The sequence below is a fragment of the Mya arenaria genome, chromosome 7 (assembly GCF_026914265.1).
Source record: "Mya arenaria isolate MELC-2E11 chromosome 7, ASM2691426v1".
NCBI lineage: Eukaryota > Metazoa > Mollusca > Bivalvia > Myida > Myidae > Mya > Mya arenaria.
Genome location: NC_069128.1, coordinates 23,913,906 through 23,939,385, shown reverse-complemented (window position 1 = coordinate 23,939,385; position 25,480 = coordinate 23,913,906). Strand labels below are relative to the sequence as shown.

At 35.4% G+C, this 25,480-nt stretch overlaps 1 protein-coding gene across 2 annotated transcripts in view; it reads right to left on the bottom strand.

The window, feature by feature from the left end:
* Positions 1–467: 467 nt before the first annotated feature.
* Positions 468–25,480, bottom strand: part of LOC128241491 (serine/threonine-protein kinase ULK4-like) — a 41,338-nt gene continuing 16,325 nt past the window's right edge. The window contains exons 9-32 of one of the 2 annotated variants that reach the window (XM_052958444.1): positions 22,854–22,992; positions 21,334–21,409; positions 20,686–20,890; positions 19,906–20,076; positions 19,069–19,184; positions 18,377–18,455; positions 17,473–17,580; positions 17,096–17,179; positions 16,591–16,752; positions 15,837–16,019; positions 14,901–15,028; positions 13,708–13,969; positions 13,245–13,353; positions 10,104–10,250; positions 9,606–9,741; positions 9,165–9,306; positions 8,455–8,560; positions 7,839–7,977; positions 6,851–6,896; positions 5,675–5,782; positions 3,462–3,569; positions 2,814–2,888; positions 1,895–1,983; positions 468–1,189 (exon numbers count right to left, since the gene is read on the bottom strand). In XM_052958444.1, the coding sequence (XP_052814404.1) occupies positions 1,120–1,189; positions 1,895–1,983; positions 2,814–2,888; positions 3,462–3,569; positions 5,675–5,782; positions 6,851–6,896; positions 7,839–7,977; positions 8,455–8,560; positions 9,165–9,306; positions 9,606–9,741; positions 10,104–10,250; positions 13,245–13,353; positions 13,708–13,969; positions 14,901–15,028; positions 15,837–16,019; positions 16,591–16,752; positions 17,096–17,179; positions 17,473–17,580; positions 18,377–18,455; positions 19,069–19,184; positions 19,906–20,076; positions 20,686–20,890; positions 21,334–21,409; positions 22,854–22,992 (2,988 nt within the window). In that variant the 3' untranslated portion in view covers positions 468–1,119. The remainder of the gene's footprint in view (positions 1,190–1,894; positions 1,984–2,813; positions 2,889–3,461; positions 3,570–5,674; positions 5,783–6,850; positions 6,897–7,838; positions 7,978–8,454; positions 8,561–9,164; positions 9,307–9,605; positions 9,742–10,103; positions 10,251–13,244; positions 13,354–13,707; positions 13,970–14,900; positions 15,029–15,836; positions 16,020–16,590; positions 16,753–17,095; positions 17,180–17,472; positions 17,581–18,376; positions 18,456–19,068; positions 19,185–19,905; positions 20,077–20,685; positions 20,891–21,333; positions 21,410–22,853; positions 22,993–25,480) is intronic. The other variant, XM_052958445.1, reaches the window with a different exon arrangement.

The following is a 25,480-nucleotide window of genomic DNA, read 5'->3' as shown; positions in this document are numbered from 1 at the left end:
ATATGCTGATACTTTATGGGATTAATTGTACAGACTGCGAAAAACGCAAGCTGCAAAAGATCCAAAATGAAGCTGGTAGATTTGTCTGTCGGGCAATCAAGTTAATATCGGTATTGTCAGTTTCTGTTTCTGATAAAGAGCTATGCTGGCATACTTTTTCTAGAAGATGCCTTAGTCATAAATTATGTCCCTTACATAAAATGAAAATTCACCTTGCAGCCACTTAAGTATCTGTCTTCCCTTTCATCTCCAACAGTTAGTTCCCAGAATTATCCATTACGCTAAGTATCTAATGAATCGTTATGTCACATGCTAGTTCTTAATTTTCCTCTTTCTTGCCTTCTGCAATATCATTTCAGTCAGAATTGATACTCAATCTTAAATAAGAAGGAGCGAAATAACAATTGTATAGTAATTTTATTTCATTGCAAAAGCTTATATTGAAAACAAGCAATACCTGAAATATTTCATACTTTATTAGACAAAATTCTTAGCACATCTATCACTAACTCAGGAACAAAGTAGCATGTATACATTTATTTAAATATATCATGAAAGTTGTGTTTCCATCATATATATGCCTTTAACATTGCAAATAAAAGAATATTAAACAACATACAGTAAACATAACTTTTACAGAAAACATTACAACTTGAAAGAAAAATCTTAATCTGACATTTTTTTTCTAAATATTGTGCCTCATCAGAGGATCATTGCAGTAAAATGTAAATTTGATAGAACATTACAACCAACACAACAATTTTCATAAATAGAACATGAACAGCTATCCTTCATGTTCCTCTACAACCGGCCAATTGTATAACACATGGATAAGTTGCCCACAGGTTATCTTCAGGCTAGGTTGCATATTTAAATGATTTCATTGGTTAACATTGATTTTTGGATAAATATTGACCATGAATCAACAAATATTTTGGCCAACTTTAACCTAACCAAAGACTTAACCAGTTTTATACAATTCACTTGCAGCATATTATACTCTGACAAGTTGACAACAACAATGGTACAGATATCTTGTGAAAATAGCAAGCATATATTTAATTCAAGACAATGTCACAACAGTACTAGTATAGATAAATATATATGGAAGATATTCCATCATTTGAGGTGGCCAGTCATTTTCAGTATTTCCGCTGCCAGGGATGAGAGTGACACGTCTGCGTGGGAACTGAAATGGATATTATCATTTATTATGATAAAAGTAAAACTTGATAATTGGAATATATTTGCGAGAAACATATTCAAATACTCGTTAACCCCTTCATGTTCTTATTGAGTTGGGTTCCCAGATTGTTGATTCAGGAAAATATTGTCAGACTTATGATTACACTCAGCCTCAATATCTACATGGGGTATTTGATTGGAACAAGAGAGCCCAAGAGAAAACTCAAAAACTTGTCTGATATTTTTCAGAGAAAAAGGCGCATAAGAAAACAATAATAAATGCCGGAGATATGGGCCTTGACATTCATGTTCATTTTGTCTCTGGCGACACTGGTACCATGTTTCATTTGAACAACTTGAATATGTTCTGGATTTTAGGCCAAGGTAAAAGGTTTTTGCACGCTGATGATGACCCCAAGTCCCTGAGGATACTTTTGATTTTTTTTTTCTAAAAGAAGACAAACCAACACCGACATCAAGACTTAGCTTCAGTTTTTTATTTTTTTATAACAACTTCTTATATCTATGATAGTTATTTGGTTTATACTAATTTATTTAAGCTTGACTGTTAAGACAGCTGAATACAGATATCTAGAGTTGAGTTTCACTGTGAGCAGGCCAAGATATATCTGCTCTACCATACTTTAAACAAGCTGATTTAAAGTGTACCATACATCTTTTTAAACTCAAATGCAGAAGGATACCTTACCTTGCAGTTTTGACAAGATTCTTAATGGTGTTGGCCAACAATTCACCATGGGCTCTCATGGACTCTCTGTGCGTCTTGTCCGTACTCACCTGTATTAATACAACAGTAAAATCATCATTATTTAAAATTCAATTATAATTAACCTGACATTGGTTGTCGTTCAAACTTATATAATACAACCATATGCTATTTAAATACAACCAGTCGTGTTAATTACCGCACAACTGAATTTTAAATAGCATGTGGTTGTATTATCCATTTGGATTACTTTGAGAACCTCTGACCAACAACCTCCGACAAGTGACTAGCTTGGGTCAGGCTCCCATTTGCGTCATCTTAATTATATTTGAATGTCTAGCCTTTTCACTATATGGTTCTCAATATCAGACACTTGAAATTTACTTGTACTTATCAACTTAAAACAAGGTGCAAGGTTTAATTGTCACAGAAAACTAAACAAACAGACATTTTATAATATATATCGGTATTATTAATGTCTAAAGTACAAGAATATCATATAAATTCAATCCTGAAGCTCAATACAAAATTAAATTTGTTTTTCATATGAATTCTGAGCAAACAGAATCAATGAGCTTTTCTCTAGCATTTTTAGCACTTGGCAATCAGCTTACCTAGTAAGGGAGTTTACTTTCTGAGTTAAGCAAATAATAAATGCCAATGCTCATTTGAAGTGGGAGTGGGTGAGTCAAAAAGGGGGTATAACTCAATAATGGTTTTAGCCATATTTATGAGCCTTGCAAGACATGTGTATACTGCCGCTGGCAACATGTGTGCTATATATTTTATTTGAATACATTGAACAGCATGAGTCAATGCCAAGGTCAAAGTTGTATGTACACGAATGATGCTAAAGACTTTCTTTTAAAATAGACAAACTAAAAGCATCCATCATACATACCAATCTTTTAATAATCCTCAACAAGACTTTCTGTTTCTTTGCATCAGCCTTCTTCAAAGCCTTACTGTAGAAATCCTGCAAAAATAGTATCACAAGTGAGGAACGTACAATACAAGAGAAGATATGATTTTGTCATGAATTATTTCCTAAAACAAATACCCCAGAAGAACATAATAACCTACAATGTTCTGTAAAATAATACACATGATAAAGAATAACCATGCCATTCTATTGGCTGATTGTTCAGAACTTTTATAACGCTGTTAACCTCATCTTTGTTAATTTTCATATCGTTACTGCTCTGAATGTTTCATGGATACATTTGTCTTCTGCAATATTTCTAACAAGGTTTAAGACAACTGTTTCAGCCATACTTGTTTATATCTATATATATATGTGAGCACGTCATCAAATATTTCAAGTTTAAAAGTTAACAACAATGGTGTAAATCACATTGTTAGCTCAGATCAAAGTTCTGAACAATCGGTCCTTTGTAAATTAAACATTTTTATAAAAGAAACAATTGTATAGAATCACATTTTTTATGAAACTGCAAAATCTTTTATTCACCTTTTTGACCATTATGAACAGAAAGGCCTAGCTCATTATTGTTTAAGAATATTACATTAATACTCTTTGTTTTCTTACCATGTTTTCTGGGTTCAAAGCCTCCTTATGTTCACCACCAAACAGCTGTACCAGCAGGGATAGACATTTACACGCCGGGTCTTGAATATCCGCGTCTTCATGGGTTAACTGAAATACATGTACAATGGTAGCTACAGAGGTTATTGTGGAATCAAACCATGTTATCTCAGTCCACAGCCTACTTTTGTTCCCCATCTACGAAACTGAAACAGAAAGGGAAATATAATGGCTGCATTCTCAAACGTTAACTGAAAGAAAAAAGATATTAAGCAAATAGTTTAAAGCACAAGTTTTACCAAATGCAAAGCAGATAATTTCATAAATTTAAAGTCAAATTGTTCATTGGCATCATTGTTATTGGTTCAGCTCCCAACAACTGAAAGTGATCTTTTCAACAAGATCAAAAGTTAAAATAATACAAAGACTGAGTCTAGTTAGAGCTAAACACAACAGCAGTGAGAGATTGGACCAAATAAGGAACCTGAAAGAACAACATGTCATGAAATACAATAGAATAGTTACTACAGTATTCCTTAGTGTTACCATCATGTCTCCTTTTATTGGTCACAGAACAGATTCTGATTTAATCTTTTACAAAGCTTCTGAGGCCCATGGCAATAGAGATCTTAGTCTCTTCTGTTTCCCTGACCACTACTTAGGAGACTGGTTAGGTCTGTGAGGGCCTTGTTCTGTAACAGTAAGTGTTCGGCATCTTCTGTTTCCTGGACCACTACTTTACACTTACCAGTTGTGTTAGGAGACTGGTCAGGTCTGTGAGGGCTTTGTTCTGTAACAGTAGGTATTCTGCCTCCTCTGTTTCCTAGACCACTACTTTACACTTACCAGTTGTGTTAGGAGACTGGTCAGGTCTGTGAGGGCCTTGTTCTGTAACAGTAGGTATTCTGCCTCCTCTGTTTCCTAGACCACTACTTTACACTTACCAGTTGTGTTAGGAGACTGGTCAGGTCTGTGAGGGCTTTGTTCTGTAACAGTAGGTATTCTGCCTCCTCTGTTTCCTGGACCACTACTTTACACTTACCAGCTGTGTTAGGAGACTGGTCAGGTCTGTGAGGGCCTTGTTCTGTAACAGTAGGTATTCTGCCTCCTTTGTTTCCTGGACCACTACTTAACACTTACCAGTTGTGTTAGGAGACTGGTCAGGTCTGTGAGGGCTTTGTTCTGTAACAGTAGGTATTCTGCCTCCTGTTTCCTGGACCACTACTTTACACTTACCAGTTGTGTTAGGAAACTGGTCAGGTCTGTGAGGGCCTTGTTCTGTAACAGTAGGTGTTCGGCATCTTCTGTTTCCTGGACCACTACTTTACACTTACCAGTTGTGTTAGGAAACTGGTCAGGTCTGTGAGGGCCTTGTTCTGTAACAGTAGGTGTTCGGCATCTTCTGTTTCCTGGACCACTACTTTACACTTACCAATTGTGTTAGGAAACTGGTCAGGTCTGTGAGGGCCTTGTTCTGTAACAGTAGGTGTTCGGCATCTTCTGTTTCCTGGACCACTACTTTACACTTACCAGTTGTGTTAGGAGACTGGTCAGGTCTGTGAGGGCCTTGTTCTGTAACAGTAGGTGTTCGGCATCTTCTGTTTCCTGGACCACTACTTTACACTTACCAGTTGTGTTAGGAGACTGGTCAGGTCTGTGAGGGCCTTGTTCTGTAACAGTAAGTGTTCGGCATCTTCTGTTTCCTAGACCACTACTTTACACTTACCAGTTGAGTTAGGAGACTGGTCAGGTCTGTGAGGGCTTTGTTCTGTAACAGTAGGTATTCTGCCTCCTCTGTTTCCTGGACCACTACTTTACACTTACCAGTTGTGTTAGGAGACTGGTCAGGTCTGTGAGGGCTTTGTTCTGTAACAGTAGGTATCCTGCCTCCTCTGTTTCCTGGACCACTGCTTTACACTTACCAATTGTGTTAGGAGACTGGTCAGGTCTGTGAGGGCCTTGTTCTGTAACAGTAGGTGTTCGGCATCTTCTATTTCCTGGACCACTGCTTTACACTTACCAGTTGTGTTAGGAGACTGGTCAGGTCTGTGAGGGCCTTGTTCTGTAACAGTAGGTGTTCGGCATCTTCTGTTTTCTGGACCACTACTTTACACTTACCAGTTGTGTTAGGAGACTGGTCAGGTCTGTGAGCGCTTTGTTCTGTAACAGTAGGTGTTTGGCATCTTCTGTTTCCTGGACCACTACTTTACACTTACCAATTGTGTTAGGAGACTGGTCAGGTCTGTGAGGGCCTTGTTCTGTAACAGTAGGTGTTCGGCATCTTCTGTTTCCTTGCTGGATCCCTCCCCTCCTGCCTTCTTGGCCTGAAAGTTAATTATAAACATTTATATCATAAATGACTTCCCTATCATAAATGGGTTGACATATATTTTTTATCTATAACTAGTTTATTAACTTTTGATTTGATGTCATAAGTGAATAGCGTTGTAAATTGTGCATGCTATGTAGCATTGTTTTATGTACTTAGCGCTATAAATAGTTAATTTTGTGTTAACCATATACATAGAATAACATATATGTAGTCTGTGTTAAATCTGTGTTAGATTACTAAAACTATGCAAAATTGCACATTTATTGGAAAACATTGGAGATATGCATTACAGATGTCATATGAAATTCAGTTCCCATAATGCTATGCACTGTGAAGTGCAAAAACGAAAAGTAAATACATTTTTAGCCAGAAATTAAAAAAAAAAACACAAGAAAACTTTTATACACACAGTTTACATGAAACCTGATTGAATATTATCAGATTTTTGGTATTTTTGTATGTTTTATTTTGTATGAGAGCATTATTCTAACAAATTGAAAGAACTTCTTTAAACAGTCTTTAAAGTTTGACTGTTAACAAACATGCTTCCACAAAGAATATTTAGATTAAGAACAAGCTTATTTTCCATCTACTGTATATATTGGGTAAGGGATGTGAAATATTTCGACCATACTGATAAAATGTCAAATGTGTTATACACAGTCTGAGCTACATTTAAAAAAAACATAATAGAATAATTTAGGCAGTAGGTTGTGTTTGTTGTAAAATAGAGGAAGAGTTTAACAACACAAAAAGGATGAGGTGGCAGAATGTTAGCATCATAAATGAGGCTGAATTGGTAGGCAGAATGTTAGCATCATACTTTACCGGTATGCTGATATAGGTTTTATACTGTTAGCATCATAATTGAGGCTCATTTTGTGTGGTTCCATTGTTTATATCATCATTTAGGCTGATTTGGGTGGGATATTGTTAAAATCATGAACTATGCCTAACAGGCTACCGGCTATAGGCTAACTTATTGGGTAAATTGTGAAGATGACAAGATTTAGGGGACAAAGTTACGGAGGTGGACAGTAAGGTATCACAGCACACAAACCTGCTGACCGACCTGTAGAGCCTTCCTCACAAAGTCAGACACATACCTGAAATATACCGTCACATCATGGAGGAATTGTTTATGATTTCCCTATTTTTACAACGACTATGATTGTTGCAAAAATATACAAGCAACTATAGACATTATAAGATAAAGCTGAGAGGCATGACTAGGGGTTCTAACTAACAGTCAATTCTGAAATATAGCCAGTGATCTGTTTGAGTTTGAGGGATTCATGCCAAGGCAGGGTAAAGAGGCTAAGACCTCTATAATTATTTCCTAAGTCATTTATATTCATTTCAAGGTGATTCTAGTGTTTTAGATACAAAAGTCCGAGCGTTAAACAATCTGGTCAACTGTACAGTAGTCTTTAGTGAAAAGCTCTCAATCCTTATTTTAGGGTTAATCAAGAATTTCAGAACCCCTGCATGACTGGAATGAGAATGGAGCTGAATGTTGTCTATGACAATAACCGAAGATTGCCATAACTTCCGATTTCCCTATTTCAATTTCTGTAGCTTATACCTACACTACAGCATATATGTATATGGTAAGCTTGAAATTTATGACATGATAAAAGCATAAATGCAGGGAAAATTCAAAACTTCCAAACCACTTGCAAAAAGTCCATGCAGAATCCCCCCCAAAATAGAAAAAGAACCACTTCATTGACATTAGTAAGTGTTTATCTACCCTTGTTAATTATAATTAAGACAAGAGCGCCACAGAGTGAACACCAACACTGGTCTGCTGTTGTTGTTGTTTCAGTCAAACAAGGGCCATAACTCAACAAACATAACAGCTTTGACACTTGCTGTACATGCACATACTCTACCTGGCAACATGTGTACAGAGTTTCAATTGATTTTTATGAACTTTGCTACTTTATAGGTTAAAAATTCTGTACAACATAGACAAAAACAAGACTATGACAATACCTTAATTTTTTGTTGAAAAACAGACAAGGCACTGTAGTCATACAACATACTTTAGCAGTCCATGCAGCGTCTCCAGCAAGGTTTGTAACATGGAGAGAACCACTTTGCTGTCAACCCCCGTGTTTTCTTCACCCTCAAAACACGCTGCGGAAACCTCAAAGAAGATGGTCGTGAAGTAGTCTATAAGGCCTGGGAAAGAAAGGGTAGGTTTTGTATGTAACTGCATGTGTTCAGTGTTAATGAAGTCACTACTCAGATAATTCTTTGCATTCATATGAAGTTGAATTTCGAAAAATAATTGTGTCAGTATGCTAACTTTAATTTTTATTCTGACATATTTTTTTTTACTTTAAATCAATCTCCATTTAAACATTCTTATTTTGGAGTTATTTAGTTTATGTAATTTATTTTAACCAATATTATCAAAGAATATATAGATTATTTCACAAGTGTCATAGAAAAACATTTATAGATTTTCTATGATCACAAGTAAACAATAAACTATAAAAAAATCTCTTACAAGAACTATTTATCCACAAACTGGAAATAGAAAATGACAGTAATGTCATCAACTGTGAACTTTGCGTGAGGGGCGTCTCACAGGTAGGAGAGATCATTTAATCAATATCATCATAAGATATATAGAGGATAATTGTTTATCTTTACCTTGTTCGTACAATTCTTTCATGTTAGTTTCCTTATGTCCGACCAGACAGTTTAGAATGCCGGCTATACTCTGCATGGCGCTACTTAGTGGATTGTTTTGATGATCCTGTTAACATGGAAACAGTATGATAAACTATTTTAAAATGAAAGTTAATACTGAAAGAGATCTTTCACAAGATAGTTCTTTCATTGCAGATAATACAAACAAAGTCAGGTTAAAATGAGGCCAGACCCCAACATCACGAAAATACTCAGATCATTTCTCAATCTCAAGCCTTACTCATTTTTTCACATAACAGCATGGCTTTATTCAAAATTACAAATGTTTTACGTTCTTTTTTGCCTTATGATGATAACAACCTTACTCAATATTCGAAGGTTAATTATTTATTGAGCCCTAAAATTAATTTCCTTGAGTAATAATTCAAATATAATAATTGAGCACAAGAACAATTTTTGCTCAATAATTATTTTTCTATAAAATATTGACAAATATTTTAATGTTGAAATAATGCAGCTTTAAAAAGAGTTATAACCTTTAAAACCTACAAGATTTTTTTATTATCTGTGCATTCATGTGGTAAAATGTGTTCAGATTTCATCTGACTGAAATATTTTCATGACATTAGGGCCAAGAGCTTGCTCTCTACATTTTAATACATCAATTTCATTTAATTAATAAGATTATAACAACACAAAAGAGTCCTAACCAGAAGAACTTGGAAGATGACGGAGACGAGGCCCAGCTGTTGGAACTGCTTAATGAAGCCGCCATTCGATTCCAGAAGGGCGAGCAGCAGTTTGAGACCGTAGAAGGGCAGAGGATCTTGGTCCAGTAGGATCTGTTCATAACTGTAATAGACATGTGTCAACAATTACACAGCTTTCCTGTTTATAGCATGTATCTTCTAAGATTACATCGCTAATGATAACTTTGGTGATGGACTGAACCATGAGCAAATTTGAATATCAGGATCTCACAATTTTAACACCATTATTTCATCATTTCATATTAACAAATTCATGATATTGACTTTGAAAATTCAAAATGCATGAAGTTGCAAACACCATATTAAATATTTGACAACCGCTTTATAGATTAGAGATAGGTTTGATTTTCAAGTAAGGAAGTGTCATAACAGCTAGCTCACTGTGGAAACAGTTTCTCCCCAATGATTGCGTGCAGTTTCTTGGTGTCAATCTTGGCAGTAGTGGCGACAGCGTCTTGGGTGAGGAACACAGTCGCCATCTCTGAGAACAGGCTCAAAGATAAAACCCTCGTGTCCCCTGGAAGAGAAACCATTTTCAAAGAATTGATATATCATCTACACCACATGTTATAAATCTTAATTTGTTTTCATTGTAATCTGAATACATGTTCAGTGCAGAATACATTGTATTAACTATAAGAAAACTCTTCAGACATTGTAACTGCCACATTGTATTTGATGCTTCAAATATTGTTACTTTTGTAACTGGGACATAAATTTTGACCTTTAATTTAAAATGCCTTGTTTGAGTGACATCCTGATTTATAGCGAAATCTGCATCTTAATTCTTGATTTTTTACCATTGATGACCAATAGTTGTTTTTACAAACAAGCTAAAATGATTCAGTTAGAACTTCACCAAATGACAATCAGCTTTACCATTTTGGCTAACAACCAACTCTGCAAGTGTGGGTAGAATGTTTTCCATGACGACAATGCCCTGTTCCATAAGCAGTGTGGGATGCTGGGTAATGCCTTCCACCACGGACATTACCGTGTTCACAAACTCTGACGATGTGATCACACCTATGAAAAGAAATTAGAAACTAAAAAACATAGATGATTTAGAATTGCACTATATGACAATCAAGCAAAATTATCTTTCATATTATTTAAAGTGACACTCTTATTCAAAATCAATACATACACATGGATAACAAACATAAATTTTGACTGATACACCTTTAACTTCTAACTTAATAATGCATTTATGGAAAATATTAAATTAATTACTGTTAATAAAATTGTAGCTGTGTATTTGATGGCTGAAAACGTAAAAATATTAAATGATTGGTGAATGCTAAACGATTTACTGTGATCTACTATAGTCTCATAAGGTGGAAATACCATGTTTTCTGCACCTTTCTTTCAAATTAAACTCTGTGTCCTTCATAAGAACCATTGTTTTTCGACATTTATTCATCCTTTTTGATTAAAACAATTGTATTAATTGTGGTAAATCTTATTTTGGAGTCAGAGTGCATCTTTAACTCAAGCCTTTGTGAAACTTATGTGATCTTGGTAGCATAAACTTCAGATATTTAAAAAAAATACCTTCTTTTTCAATCTAAATTACAAAATAACAGTTCTCAAAATATCTATCTGTATAAGAGTTGGTAAAGACTGAATGCATCCAGTGTAGAAAAAGCCTATCATGTCTATTGGCAAGTATGTTAAAGTTTCACACCCGATGACCATATATAATTTTGGTATCATTTAAAAGGGCAGTGCTTGCTAATCACTTTTAAATTGTAAAATAAATTACCAGGTACTTCATAACATTTAAATAAAGTTCTGAAAATTGTCTTATTGTTCAAAGGAAATACAAAAAGCACCAGATTTCATGGGCAAAGTTAGGGGGCCGTCTTATAAGCGAATCGCCTTATAGTCGAGAAAATATGGTAGGAAATCTTGATATGTAAGATTGTTTTGTTACAATTTTTACACTTCCTATCTCTACCGATCAAACCTTTTCACATGATGCCAAGATTATATTAGCCTCAAAGGTAGATAGATAGATAGATTTATTTCAGCATAAAATGTACATAGCATGGAATTAAACACATGATAAATAATATCAGGAATAAAATATATCCATGTTAACTACATTATATATCTAAGGATAACACAAAAAAGGGATTGATAATCCCTTATTTCCATTGTGGTCCTTATATAAGGTCATTGGGCATTAAAAAATTCACAAAATTGCAGGGTGTCAGATAGAGAAGAATGAAAAAAGAAAGTATAAAAATAAAATAAAAGAAACAGTATGTACATATTTCAAACGAAACGTTTAAATGACACTATCTAATTTGACTGTAGATACCACACGGTTCTACTCCACAGAACAAGATTTTATGTCTATAAAATTATTGCCTGCATAAAATAGATTCTATGAATGGACTTGGAATAAAAAGAATTGTTGTTTTTTTTCCCTGTATACTTAACAAAGTACAGTCCAAATCCATTGGCTTGATATCCAAGGGACCGGCCAAAATACTATAAGCCTCGGGAATATCAAGCTTTGCTGGAATGCTTACATAGAGTAAAAAAAAACGGTCCGTTACTTCAAGTTCGAGCCAACGAGAAAATCGAGCCAAGTGTTATTAAGCCAATGGGTTTCGACTGATTGTACAGTTTTTACCGGATTTCTCCCTATTTCTGCCCTGCGTACTATCTACCCTGACCCAACAGTATAATTTGAGATATGAAAAAAAAATACTCTTTGAAAATTGTTGTTTTGGGAAAAAAGCAAAAAAAAAGCTGCTGAGTAATTGTATTAATCAGATGACATATAAGATATTGAAACAATGAAATAAGCACTGTAGTCTAGAAAAACAAGAAGCTATAAAAAGCAATTGAAGTATAAAATCTAAAATTCTAGCAAAGTATATTCTGATTAATCATTATTGATCAGAAATTCATGAATTTATTTTTTCTTTTAAAACTACGTTTTAATGGCAGGTTTGCCACATCCTGCCCACCCAGGGTTAAATTTCTATATGATTTAGGTCTTAAGAGCAATTCATGATGTTTTCTGTGAGCAATTTTATCCTGTTTTTTTTTTTGTCAGAAGCATAATGGGGGCATTTTATTAACAATTCCTGAGAAATACTAACATTTCTGACAGTTACCCCCGTATATAAAGGGCCGAAATCAGCCGAATTTACAATTTAGTTATAATGTAACTTCACTCAAACTCATTCAAATATGAAAATTGCTGCCAATTATTGACAATCTAATGACCTGCCGGTATTTCTTTTCTTGTTTCAATACACAGTTAAACAACAGATGAACATGTATTTACTTTACCTCGATCAAAATGACCTTCAAAAGCAATGAAACAATATGGCACAAAAGAAAATCCTAGCGATAGCGTACCATCACAAATGTGAATACATGGTATTGTTTGATAAAGCTCTTGGCACATCTATTATGGGTAAAAACAAATGTTTACCTTTGTTTTTCTCTGTTACAATACATTATTATTGTAGAAATAAGAAGATATTTATAAGTTTAAAACAGAGATGAATTAATTATAAATGAAATACAATATTGCCTTCCATTTAATCTCGTCTTTAAACCATGGAAACGAATGCATATAACATTAACAAGTTAAAAACAATTTTTCAGTAAAAAGTGTAAATGTATACTGCTTAAATAAATCAAGAGTGTCGCATAGTGAATGTCAATGCTTGGCCTTTGATGTAAGTTATTTTCAGTCGTACAAGATGCATTGATAACTTGATAATTATTAAAGCCAGAGTTATGTGCCCTGCTACACATGTGGGTATTGTCTCTGACAACATGTGTAATTTGGTGTATTTGAATACTTTTAATGGTTTCTGAGGTATGGGGTTAAAATATTTTCACTACGCCACAGATCCTTACACCTTGGCCATCACAATAGCCAGACCATTTTTCTCCAAATAATTAAGAAGATGAAAAACACACATCTCTTTTCCCCTATTGCCAAAAAATGTTAACCACACACCAAAACATTCAGACACAGTTACATACCATTAGTGGAATCGATGTTGGTTTCACCATTTTCAATTTTCTTCACATGGGTCAGTAGTTTTCCCAGGCTTTTAATAAATCCTTCATTAACTATACGTGGACGGAATACCTGAAAACACCCTCTCTCTCCTAGTTAACAAGAACGTGACTTCAAAGTTAACCACATTGGTTTAAACATATTTTACACCCAAATGATTTTCAATAAATCAAAATAAGCTTTGCAGAAAACGTAAATTTCATGACCAATTCATTTGCTTAAATCCTATGAAAAATTTCCTGAAATGCTTACAGTCTGAGACTTACACATTGTGTATTTCAAAAGGCATTGGCTTTTAAACTTGCATATACATCTAAACATCTCTGAATCATCACACCAAGTAAATGTGTGAACAGACAGTATTTTGAATGAAATGTAAGGAAAGTACTTTATCTATAATTTGTTTTATTTTAACAGTGTACCAACCTGGCTTGTCACCAGATGCAGAAATATATGGACGAGTGGCAATGCCAGCTTCAACTGCTTGGCCTGTACGTTGTTTGGGTGTTTCCGTCCCGCTACTGCATCAAGGGCCCCCAAAATGTCGTCCATAACTCGTGGAACCGCGTCACATATGTACGATATTAGCAGATCCAGACACTGATTCAAGTATTCAATCTCGCCAGGGTCAGTTTTTGTGTCCCTCGGTGTCTGGCGTCGACAATCCCGCTCTAGGTACATAACAAGCCTGCAAGAAGAAATCTTGTTATATGATTCATAATTTTTCAGAATTAAAGCTGGCTTTAGAAGATAACTAAACTTGTGACAGGTGGGCATGTTGGTAGATGGGCATGTTGGTGGATGGGCATGTTGGCAGGCAGGCATATTCGTAGATGGGCATGTTCGTTGATGCACATGTTGGCAGGTGGGAATGTTGGTGGATGGGCATGTTGGCAGGCGGGCATGTTGGTGGATGGGCATGTTGGCAGGCAGGCATGTTGGCAGGCAGGCATGTTGGCAGGCGGGCATGTTGGTGGATGGGCATGTTGGCAGGCAGGCATGTTGGTGGATGGGCATGTTGGCAGGCAGGCATGTTGGCAGGCAGGCATGTTGGTGGATGGGCATGTTGGCAGGCAGTCATGTTGGTGGTTGGGCATGTTGGCAGGCAGGCATGTTGGTGGATAGGCATGTTGGCAGGCAGGCATGTTGGTGGATGGGCATGTTGGCAGGCAGGCGTGTTTGTGGATGGCATAAAGTTTCAGCCTCAACAAATGCATTGGAAATGAATGATAAAGACAGCCAACTTCATTAACAGAAAAAAAGATACCTGTGCAGTGGAAATGTATGAAGTATCATAAAAATACAAAAATTTGAAATTGGACAAATATCACCGCTTCAACAAGTCAAGATATTGGGGTTTGAATTTCTTGTGAAGATCGAATGGATCTATTTTTAGATGTATTTGGCACAAGAGTACACAGTTTTAAAGTATATTCATTCTAAAAATACAGATGGGCATTCCATATGGATTTAAACTTTTCAAAATGTGTTTCATTTTTGTCGCTATATTTTGCAATTTTCTTTCAACTTAAGCATGGGATATGTTATCATATGAACAGTTCAAGAAGTGTATAACTAAGTATAAGCCCCTTTTTTCAAAACAGGGCATAAAAAAATACCTAAGTTGGCAACTTTGGAGCAGGACATCATGGTTGTTTCTTGCCATTTCATGAATCACAATAAAGGCCTTTCCCCTTATAACTGTGGACGGACTTTCCAACAGCCGCAAAATCTTCTGCAGGAAGTCCTGAAATTGTCGTAGTCAAATGACATTTTTGGTAATTGAATCAAAACTGTCCCTATTACAATACCACTATTACAAAATTATAACTATTTAGATCCATCTATCACCCCAAACAATGATTATGGTAATTCTCTTCAGCTTGTCAGAAAATTACCTTTATCCAGGTTATAAACCAGGGGCATGTTTAAATAAAGATCATAAGGCTTAAAATTGAAACATTCTAGGCTTAGCTCACAGGTTTATCATATTTTATTTAGCCAAATTCTCACCCAAAACACTTTAACAAGATGACATTTCACAATTTAAACCATATGAAAATAGAGATTATTTTATATGGAAAGCATTTAAAGCACATCCACTTAAATTTTAGATTCTCTGTGCTAAGGTAGGAAGAAATTCATGAAATCAATTTCTGAAGATATCATGCAGATAAGAAACTATATGCATCTATGTAAAAAATGAAATGGCCATAACCAAACAACTAGACCTCGTGCTTATAATTTTAGTGAAGTTTCATTAAAATCCATCCAGCAGAAACTGATAATTTGAATGAACAATCTTTATGATGACAAAATCAAATATGGTCACCAGTCACAAACTAATAACTATATGCAAAATATGTAAAAAATCTAAACTTTGTGACATACATACTAGAAAGATATAATGAAAGTGCACCATCAAAAAGATGGAGTTCAGTTGAGAAATTCGGGGCCAGCAACGTACTAAGATACTTAGTAACTGGAGATCAGAATTTAATGTACTTATTTAAGAACAGAAGGTAATGAAAATGTTGCTCATTTATAAAGCCCACCCTATCCTGTGTAAGCCTGTTCACAGCCGATCCTGAGACAATCAGTGTAGCAAACATCGTAACAATGGACTGCTGGATTCTGCTGATTCCAAATGACAATGCAGAAAGTAAGGTAGACAACCCAACCGTGTCTATGACGGATTGGAAAACTGCCGGGTTGTGTTTGGTGATCCTGTGCAAGGCCTGAAAAGAAGTGTTGCAAGTTTTGTTATTTTAAATTAGCAGAAGGGGTAAACAAGCCCACTGTATCAATGACAAACTGGAAAACTAGCAGTTTGTGTTTGGTTATCCTATCAAATGCCTGAAAATAAGCAATATTGGAAATTTATTCTATGCAAAAGACAATCCAGAAAATAAGGTAGACAACCTTACTGTGTAAAACTGCCTGATTGCGCTTGGAGATGTGAAATAAGACATACCCAGTATTTCAAATTACATACATTTTTTATCTGCCTGAAAATAAAAAATGTTTCAAATTTTATTAGTTGAAAATGACAAGAGCTGTCACAAGAATGTGGCACATGCCCCCGATTTGGCCTTGTCAGAGCGAGGTTGACGTTGAAATCAAGAGCATGGATGCTATGTGCGTCACATTGTTTTGAACATTTTTGTTGATCAAAATTCAAAGTTAATTGAGTATGTAACAGCTAAGAAATGATATTAAAGTATGAACAGACTTCTGTAAATGTTGCTGCGCAGTTCATCATTATTCATTAAGGTGTTACACAAGTCTTTCATTTTTTTTAATACTTACTGACAATGAAGTGATCCTCAGTGCATCTAGTGAGGAATGTTTGAAGATGTACCATAGCGACTGAGCCATCTCCGTGGTTACCAATTTCTGGGTCACCTGACCAGTTGTCGTGGCAACGTTCTCAACTATCTTTGCCGCTATGTGGTGTATTAAGGCATCCTCCTAAAATTGAACCAAAAAAATTAAACCTTAGAACTCTATATTATATCTGCGCAACCTGACAGGTCATCATAGCAACATTCTCAACTTTTTTTGCAGCAATGTGGTGTAAAGGATATCAAAGCAAAACAACAAAATCTATTAAATTATCTAACAGCATCATCTATTTGAACAGCTAATAAGGATATAAAATGTTAGTTACGGTTTTTGATAACTTTCTCACATTTAAAAACAATACAACAAAATTAATACAGATTTAGTTTCATTCCAAAATGCCAAGTTAATAAATGTTGGGTTTGATTCTTTCACACACTAATGATACCAAATTTAAAGTGCATGCAAATACCCCATCTCTACAGCTCCGGGAGATGACAGCAAACGTCATGGACGGTATGTTCCAGTTCTCGATAGCGGACAACTGCTTCTCCTCCTGAAAAGTATTTAAATTATTTCCCTCAAGAGTCTAAATAATTGATGTTTAAATGCTTTTATACTTTACTGAAATACACAATATCTTTGTTTAACTACATACACACAAGTACCAAAATTTAGCTACCAATATTACGCTAAGAACGATCATATTCACGGGAAAATGGTAATATCATTCAGGTAAAATATAACATGGAAAGAATTGTCAAAAACTAAATCGAATAAATAATTTCAATGTGGGCTTTCATTTAAATGTGAATGCAATTAATAGGATAAAGGAGTGTAAATACTTACCTGTGAAGCCACCAGGTACACGAGTTCCCCCATGGCGGGCAGGAGGCCTTGTTTTACCCTTGTGTTCTTGAGATTCTCGCGAAACACCTCCGTTATTATTGTCAATGCCTGTTAAATAAATCAACATTTTCTATTAACAAGAGTTGTTGGAAGACAGGGCTCTCGATTATATGCTTCTGTGTCTATGATATATATATATAACGTTACAGAATAGCATGTATAATTGATAAAAAATGTGCTTGTTAAAAACAGTAGCTTTAAGTTGCGTTGAAAATCATATTATATAAGCAAATTCAAAATATGATCAAATACCCAATGTGCCAAAAAACTTAAACGCCACATTTAAAATCATTCAGCAGCCATAATAAGGATGGAGTTTTCTTACTAAATTAACATTTGTGTGAAGTAACAAGTCAATTGAATGAACCTTTTCTGAGATTTGAAGTTTCAATGTGCTGAAAAACTTAAACCAAACTTCCTTAGTCAATCAGGGTCTATTATATGTAATAAGTATCATATAGAGTTGTCTAACTTAAAGGTCTGATGGCCCTGAACAACCATTTGAAGTATCAGGTCCATTGAAAGAACAGCGAAATTTGAGGAAAAATCCCAACTTATCCTAAAACTTTAACCAAACTTCCTAAGTTAATCAGTGACCATTATTTTGTATTAAGATATTTTGTATTAAGATAAGAAAGTAGAAAATCTATCCTTATTTCTAAACCCACCAAGCTAACAATGGTAACAGCTGCAAATAATGTTTTTGTTTCTTGCTTGCTATGTCTTTTATAAATAACTTTATAATAAAAGGCCTGAATATGAACAAATTTTACATCAGAGAGCCTCTTTAAAGAATTCATACCGGGTAAGTCGTAATGACAGACAGAGGAACGAATGTTCTCACCTCCGATACTTTGGTAGATTCATCCAGTGTAGTTGTGTTGTTTGCCATCAGCCCAATAACCCGGGCAATCTTTACACGCCTGAAATATTTGATTATATATTCATATAGGCATATGACTGCTTAAACAGCAAAAATCAAAGTCAGATGACATTCAATTTCAGAGTTCACAAAACCCTTAAGACCAACCAGCCATGGCTGGTAAAATTTGAGTGGAACTGATCATTTTTGGCAAAATTTACTTAACACAGTAACAGTGTGGAACATGAGTGTTCAGGCTGATAAAACATTGAAGTTGTTTGCCATTTCTGCAGTGTCCATATCATTCCAAATAACTTCCCCTTGATTATTTCCATTGACCTTTATAAAGGTTCAATCACTGTCTATGGAATTATTTCCCCTCATTTGCTTTCTTGTCAGTGAAAAACACAAATTAGATATCTTCAGTGAATAAATATTCTCTCCCCTGGCTACAATATCATGTTGTCAGTTAAGTTTTAACACTAACATTATTTAATTGTCTTTCCAATGACTGAAATAATCCCCCTTGACTATACTTACACTTTGGCCGGCCGATGTGTGGTAGCCTCTCTACAATTACAGAGGGCAGCCATTGTAAATTAGCAATTCCCCTGCCTCAAATATGACCTCCCCTGGCTCAAAAATTATCTCCCTTATCTGACATGTACACTTACACTTCGGCATGAGTGACTTCCTTCAGCTGTTTGGTCAGGACACTGAAGGCGTTGTTGTTGGCCAGGTAGGTGGCGGCCTCCTTACAATTACACAGGGCGGCCATGTAATGGTACACCTGGAAAGTGAAATTCAGTTCCCTATTGTTGTAATTTGTACACATATTAAAATGTGTATATATTGTGTATTGACAATGTTCTATGTAGAAGTCGAAAAAAATACTTCTATCTATCTGTCTGTCTTCCTTCCTGCAGTGTCTATTTCAAGCCTTTTAATGCTAGCATTTCCTACATACCTCAAAGTATTTAAACATTCCTTACATGAAAAATCTTCATCTATTAATTTCAAACCTGGGCGTAATGGGAGTACATGGTTGAAACTCACTTGTCTATAGACCAGCATTCACGAGTTATGTGTCTTGCTACACATGTGCACACTGTCAAACTTAATATGTTAAACAAGTTTCATAAGATTATCTTAAACATTTTTACACTTATGTCCAAGATTTGGGATAAACTTTTAGCTAAGGAGTTATAGAAGGGTTCTGCACCCTGTTCTTTTTCAAAAGCATTCCTCTGTCCTCATGAAGCCTTCTGCCTACATAGAATAAAATGATTTAGACTTTTCAAATTTCTTTTGTTTTGATTAAAACTTTTAATAAAACTATAAATACATACAAACTAGATATTTGTATTTTGAAACCTAATAATACTTCAATTAAATACTAGCCTGAACATTTTCTGTCAAAGTTCATCTCAGCCACAAACAATGGGCTTATTCTCCATTACCACCCTGTCCCTCTTCTGCAGCCCCTTTTCAAAACCCCAATATAAACATACCTGAATTCTTTTCTGTGAAGGCGGCCCTTTCTCTGATGTACTGATGTTGTCCAGCAGAGCCTTCAGATGCCTTGTCTGGTCCTTCTCTGGCAGCGAGGAGAATTTCTCCGGAGATATCGGATTCACTGGCAAGGTCTTGGCGTCGTATTTAGCTGTGGGTGGTCTCTGGACCTACGCAGAGAAAAATATTTCATATTTTATTCAAACTGATTTTTTATGCAAATGAGGTAATATTAAATGTAAGATGCATAATGCCTCACATCCTCGGCACTCCAGCGTATCATAACCTGTATGATATCATATAGGTTATGATACGCTGGGGTGCCGAGGATGGATTCCTCAACAATCGGAGTCATTGAACAAACAAACAACTGTTCTCTTATTACTGCTGCCAAAGATAACTTCTTCAAATGTTCAGGAAATAATGTCAAGACGTGACACTTCTGTCACATATTTTAGAGCCAAATCAACCTGCCAAATTCAGGGGATATCATACTGTAGAAATTATATTCTTTTCACAAATGTAGTGATAGTTTATTGTCCTGAATCAATTACACAATGTGTGACTTGATTGATATCAGAAATCTAGATGTAACTTTTGAGAACATACACCACTTAATTTTATCACCAATGCAAATTGCAATGAACTTTATTTGTACAAATTTACAAACATTCATTCTTTTTATATTGAAATTTCACAAGCTTCCAAAACGACCCTCTTATGTGGCTTGTCCCTGCATTTTTCATTGTATTATTTAACAAACTCAACATTTACAATACCTTAGGGTTATCCACAATAGGTGACATTGAGAAATCTGACGGGTGGTAAACAAGGTTCAGTATCTCATTCTTGGTCTGCAGGAGTTCTGATGTGTCCTTTCCTATTCCCACTGGCTCCCGGGTCGAAAGTGGGGAGGCGTGTTGCTTGTAAGGGGAGTTCACTCGTAGACTGTCATCTGGCGGTACAGCAGTATGGGGCCTTGCACTGCATGTAAAACATGTAGACAGAGTACAATCACAATATAATTTATATTCAATAAAAGTGGGTAAAAGTGTTGTTTATAAGGGAGAGAACTCTCAAACTGTCATCTGGTGTCAATGCAGTGTGAAGCCTTGTTTTCGAATGTAGACATTTTAAAGATATGAAAATATTTTTTTTTATATAAAGTAGGGAAATGTGAAATTTAAAAGGTTTAAAAGTTCACTCTCAGACTGCCATCTTGTAATGCAGTATTTGATATTGCACTTTCTGTTGTGATTTCAAAGAGTGAACATTACAACTTTGAATTTGTTTGTAAGAGGAGAGGTGTTATTCTAAAAGCAAGTACACTATCTAACTGTTATCTGTAGATCTAATACAGTGATATGGCTCTCACATATACTAATCAATTGAAACTTAAATCATCTTCCCTCCTGTATACACCTTACCTCAGTGTGAAGAGACTAGCCCCGCCATCATCACTTGGTGCTGTCTTTGGGCGAAGAAAGTCACCACCTGCAGTGCCTTTAATGTAAAGCATTTGTTTTTGTGCATGGTATAAAGTTCTTGCTGACTTGTCGAATAATAAATAACCCTGCCATCTTTGTCTGATACCCTATTACGAAGCCAACCTATTAAGTTTGATCACTAGAAATATTAGTCAACACTTGATAAAAAAATTATATGTTCCATAGACTAGTCAATTATTAAACCAATTTGCACATAACACTTATTTATAGTGCTTGACCACTTCCAACAAAATATTAAACAATGTAAAAAATTATGTTTCTAAAAAGACAAATAAAATAGGTTGAATGTAACCACTGCATATTTGATAAAGTGACCACATCGTGTGTAGAGACAGTATAACCATGCTTTGATTCACTGACATGTTTTGATCATAAAAAAGGTATGCTACACTGAGAAGTCACTTCTAAATTGCCGTATGCTCTAGACTGAAAGCAAGACTGTCCGATTTCTTTATTATACTGTCTAACATAACACAGCATTTTTCCTGATTTTCTTTTTCCTTTAGAATATTAATGAAAACATTCCAACAACATCACAAAGTATGCATTCAAGACATCAAAGTGGTAGCCCCAACATGTATTAATGAAGATATTATTAATAATGCATGTGCAATCTGTCATTGTTTTTTCTTTTGTGTGTCTCTTGTTTACGCCTTTACCATGTACCACTATCCTGGCTTTTCATTTTTGATGTCATGTGTCACTGTAACATCTCAACCATTTAAGGAATGAATTGCGGGCTTGATGTCATTATCGGGGTATGAACGCAATTGGGCTGGTCTAAGTGTGTGAAGTCCGAAGGACTCCACGCGTACTTTGACCAGCACAATTGCGTTCATATCCCCGATGATGACATCAACCCCGCAATTCATTCCTTATATTTACACCAATAGTTCATTATTTTATTCAAGAAACGTTAAAAAAATACTTCATTTCATTTCGGATTACCTTTCAGTAATCCGTTCTTACCCATTCTGTAAATAGGACGACCCGACCGTTTTTTTTCAAATGACGTCATAATAACGTGGGAAAAGATCAACCACTTGAAATCACTTTTAAACGTAAAATTGAAACACTTTCGGCAACAAAACATTTAAAATATAATAACTTAGCACTTTCTAAAATGTTGATTTATATTTTACGGGACCTGCTGACACAATACAAACAATAACAAGATCAAATTTTCATGTTTATTGTTATGCGATGAATTGCGATCCGAACATATCCGAAGATGTTGCGTTCATCGATTGATGAACGCAATTGCCGAAAGGCAGTTCATTTAAGGAATGGAAGATGAGGTGTAAATATATGCCACTATACAGAATTGTATTGGGAGTTTTGGCTTCTGGGCTTGTCCCTGAAGTTTCTATTGTATTATGCCAATTTAAAATGATACTTTATTACATTCAGCAAACCTAAATGGCACAATTTTCACATACCTGGTCTTGAAAGACTTTCATCGTGAGGCTGCTGAGTGGTCGTGGGTCGGTCTGTGAGTTCAACATTCTTCACCTTCCCCAACACCGAGCCCGTCCCATCCACAAACACACTGCTTCTAGCTGTGGTAGCCATGCTGCCCTGAAATCATATGTAAAGGCCTGTTTAAATATTGAGGATTTAAATGGCTCACTAAATATCCTCCTGTGTGTTTCAAATTCTTCACCTTAATGTAGGCTATTGTTTAAAGACATTGCCTTAACAACAACACACATCAGACACACTGAGCAAGATGTAAGCATCAACGACACTATAGCCTTCTTTCATTTGGTGTGATCCTCTTTGTATTTTTTTTGTTTTGGCCAATAAAACTTGCTATATTATTTTCTGAGGTATTCTGAGTTATTGCAATGTCCAGATTTTCCGGACAGACAGACAGGCAGTCTAGTTCTCTAGTTTGTATTTCTTCAGTACTTTGTGAAAAAGAATGGAGGCTCCTTTCAAGGACAAAACAGGTAGCTACCATGTACAGATTACAAAGAGCTATACCGACATTTCTCCCTCAATAGCTTATTGTGAGTCGAGTGGTCAACTAAGTGTACCTATACATTTCTGCATGCACCTCGGTGTTTTGTCAGACAGTTTCTGAGACTCTATCATAGCAATATAAGCATGGCCATTTTATCAGAACTCCAGAAATCATGCCACCAACATAAATGAAACAATGCCATTGTTCAAGGGCTGGTCAAGCGGTGACCCCATATTTGTATATACAGTAGAACTGCGGTCGTTCGAACAAGCGATCGTTCGAGAACCGGCGTTCCCTCGAGGTCGGAGCTTGGTCCCGAACTTTTTTCCTCCTATTTGCATATAAAATATACCTACGCAGCATCGAAACCTAATTATGTCGAGGAGTCGAGCAATATTCTCGGTCCCAAGAACACAAATCATGCACAAAACCTTATGGCTCGCTCGAGGTCATAATTTCACACTTTTTCCCAAAAGCGTGTTCCAAAATAAACACACAATTGCTAGGTATTAAAATTTTCGCAAGTTGTAAAAATTGCAATTGCAGTTGAAAGGCAATTGATAAGGTGTGAGGTTAATGACGAGAAGTTAATTGTGAGAAATGTAAATGAGTAATAAAAATATGAATAAACACTACCATATCGATCCAACATCGGAATCTGTGAAAATAATTCCTTTTCCTTTTTTTGCTTTGCAATATAAACATTTTGTAAACAGTGTCTTAGTTAACAGACTACTTCATACTTGAAATACACTGAACTATATTTCATAACAGACTGGAGAATTGAAAATCGAGTCGTTTCAAACATCGGTTCCCTCGAGGTTTAGGCTCGGTCCCCGGCGACCTCCAGCGATCGCAGTTTTACTGTATTGGGATACCAAATTTATATCATACCAAAATGGCGTCTATTTTCCGATTCTGATGAATATTCTAATAAATAAATGGAACATTTGAACATGTAAACTGTTGTTGACATGATATATATGTTACGAGATTGGTAGGTGACAGGAAATGGGATATATGCAGGAATTCCTTTGCCCAGTATATCCCATATCGGGTCACCTTCTAACCCTATCATAATATTACCCACTCATTATTTTTCTAATTTGGGAATGGATTACTTAACATTGTGTAAGTTTATTTTTTTACCCATTGATTATGAATCTAATTGGATGAATGATGAAAACTTTTCAACTGGAGAAATCATGTCAAAAATGAAAAAGTGTTGATAGATGTCGACTAAGTGTTTTTGCTTGAAAGTATATAAATCAATAAGATTAGGCTGTGAAGACATATTTAAAAGCGTATGCCTCTCTTGATTAATATTTACAAGGCTTCACGCACTAAATGATTTGTAAGATAGATAAGATCAATTTATTTCCCATCACGTGTCATGTCATGTGAGAAGTAACTCACGTCACAGTGACATAGGTTATAATAAAAAAAAGCTCAATTTTGACTGTTCAAACACAAATAACATATTAAGCTTAGTCTGTCATTATCAGTGTGTGTATACCACGTGATAAATTAGGTCATATATGCTACGTCGGAAGGCAATATTTTGCATAAAATAAAGACTTAAATCAAAGATAACTTTTCACTTACTTCACCATTTTAAATGAAACAAAGGCCAGTCTTTGCAGCTTAAAGAGCCCCACCTTTGTTTTATAATCGGAGTTTGATAAGGTGATTAGTTTCATCAAACACTTCGACAAACCTGTTTCCCAAACAATGTTTTGACAGTGCTCAGTCAGACGGCTGTATCGTGAAAAGGTTTGTCGAAGTGTTATAAGAAACTAAACTCTCAATCAAAATTTTGTAAAAAACCGAAGGCGGGGCTCCGTTAGCTGCATAGACTGCGCTATGTTTCATTTAAAATAGTAAAGAAAATGAAAAGTTATCATTGTTTTAAGTCTTCAATCGAAGCAAAATATTGCCTTCCGACGTAGCATTTATGACGCAATTTATCACATGGTATACACACACTGATTATCATGTTTCTCATTATTTTTTTCCAAGGAAAAACTACATACCTCATTATTCATATCAGACTGATCAATTTATTAATAAAAGTTACAATGGCATTCTAATATTATTTTG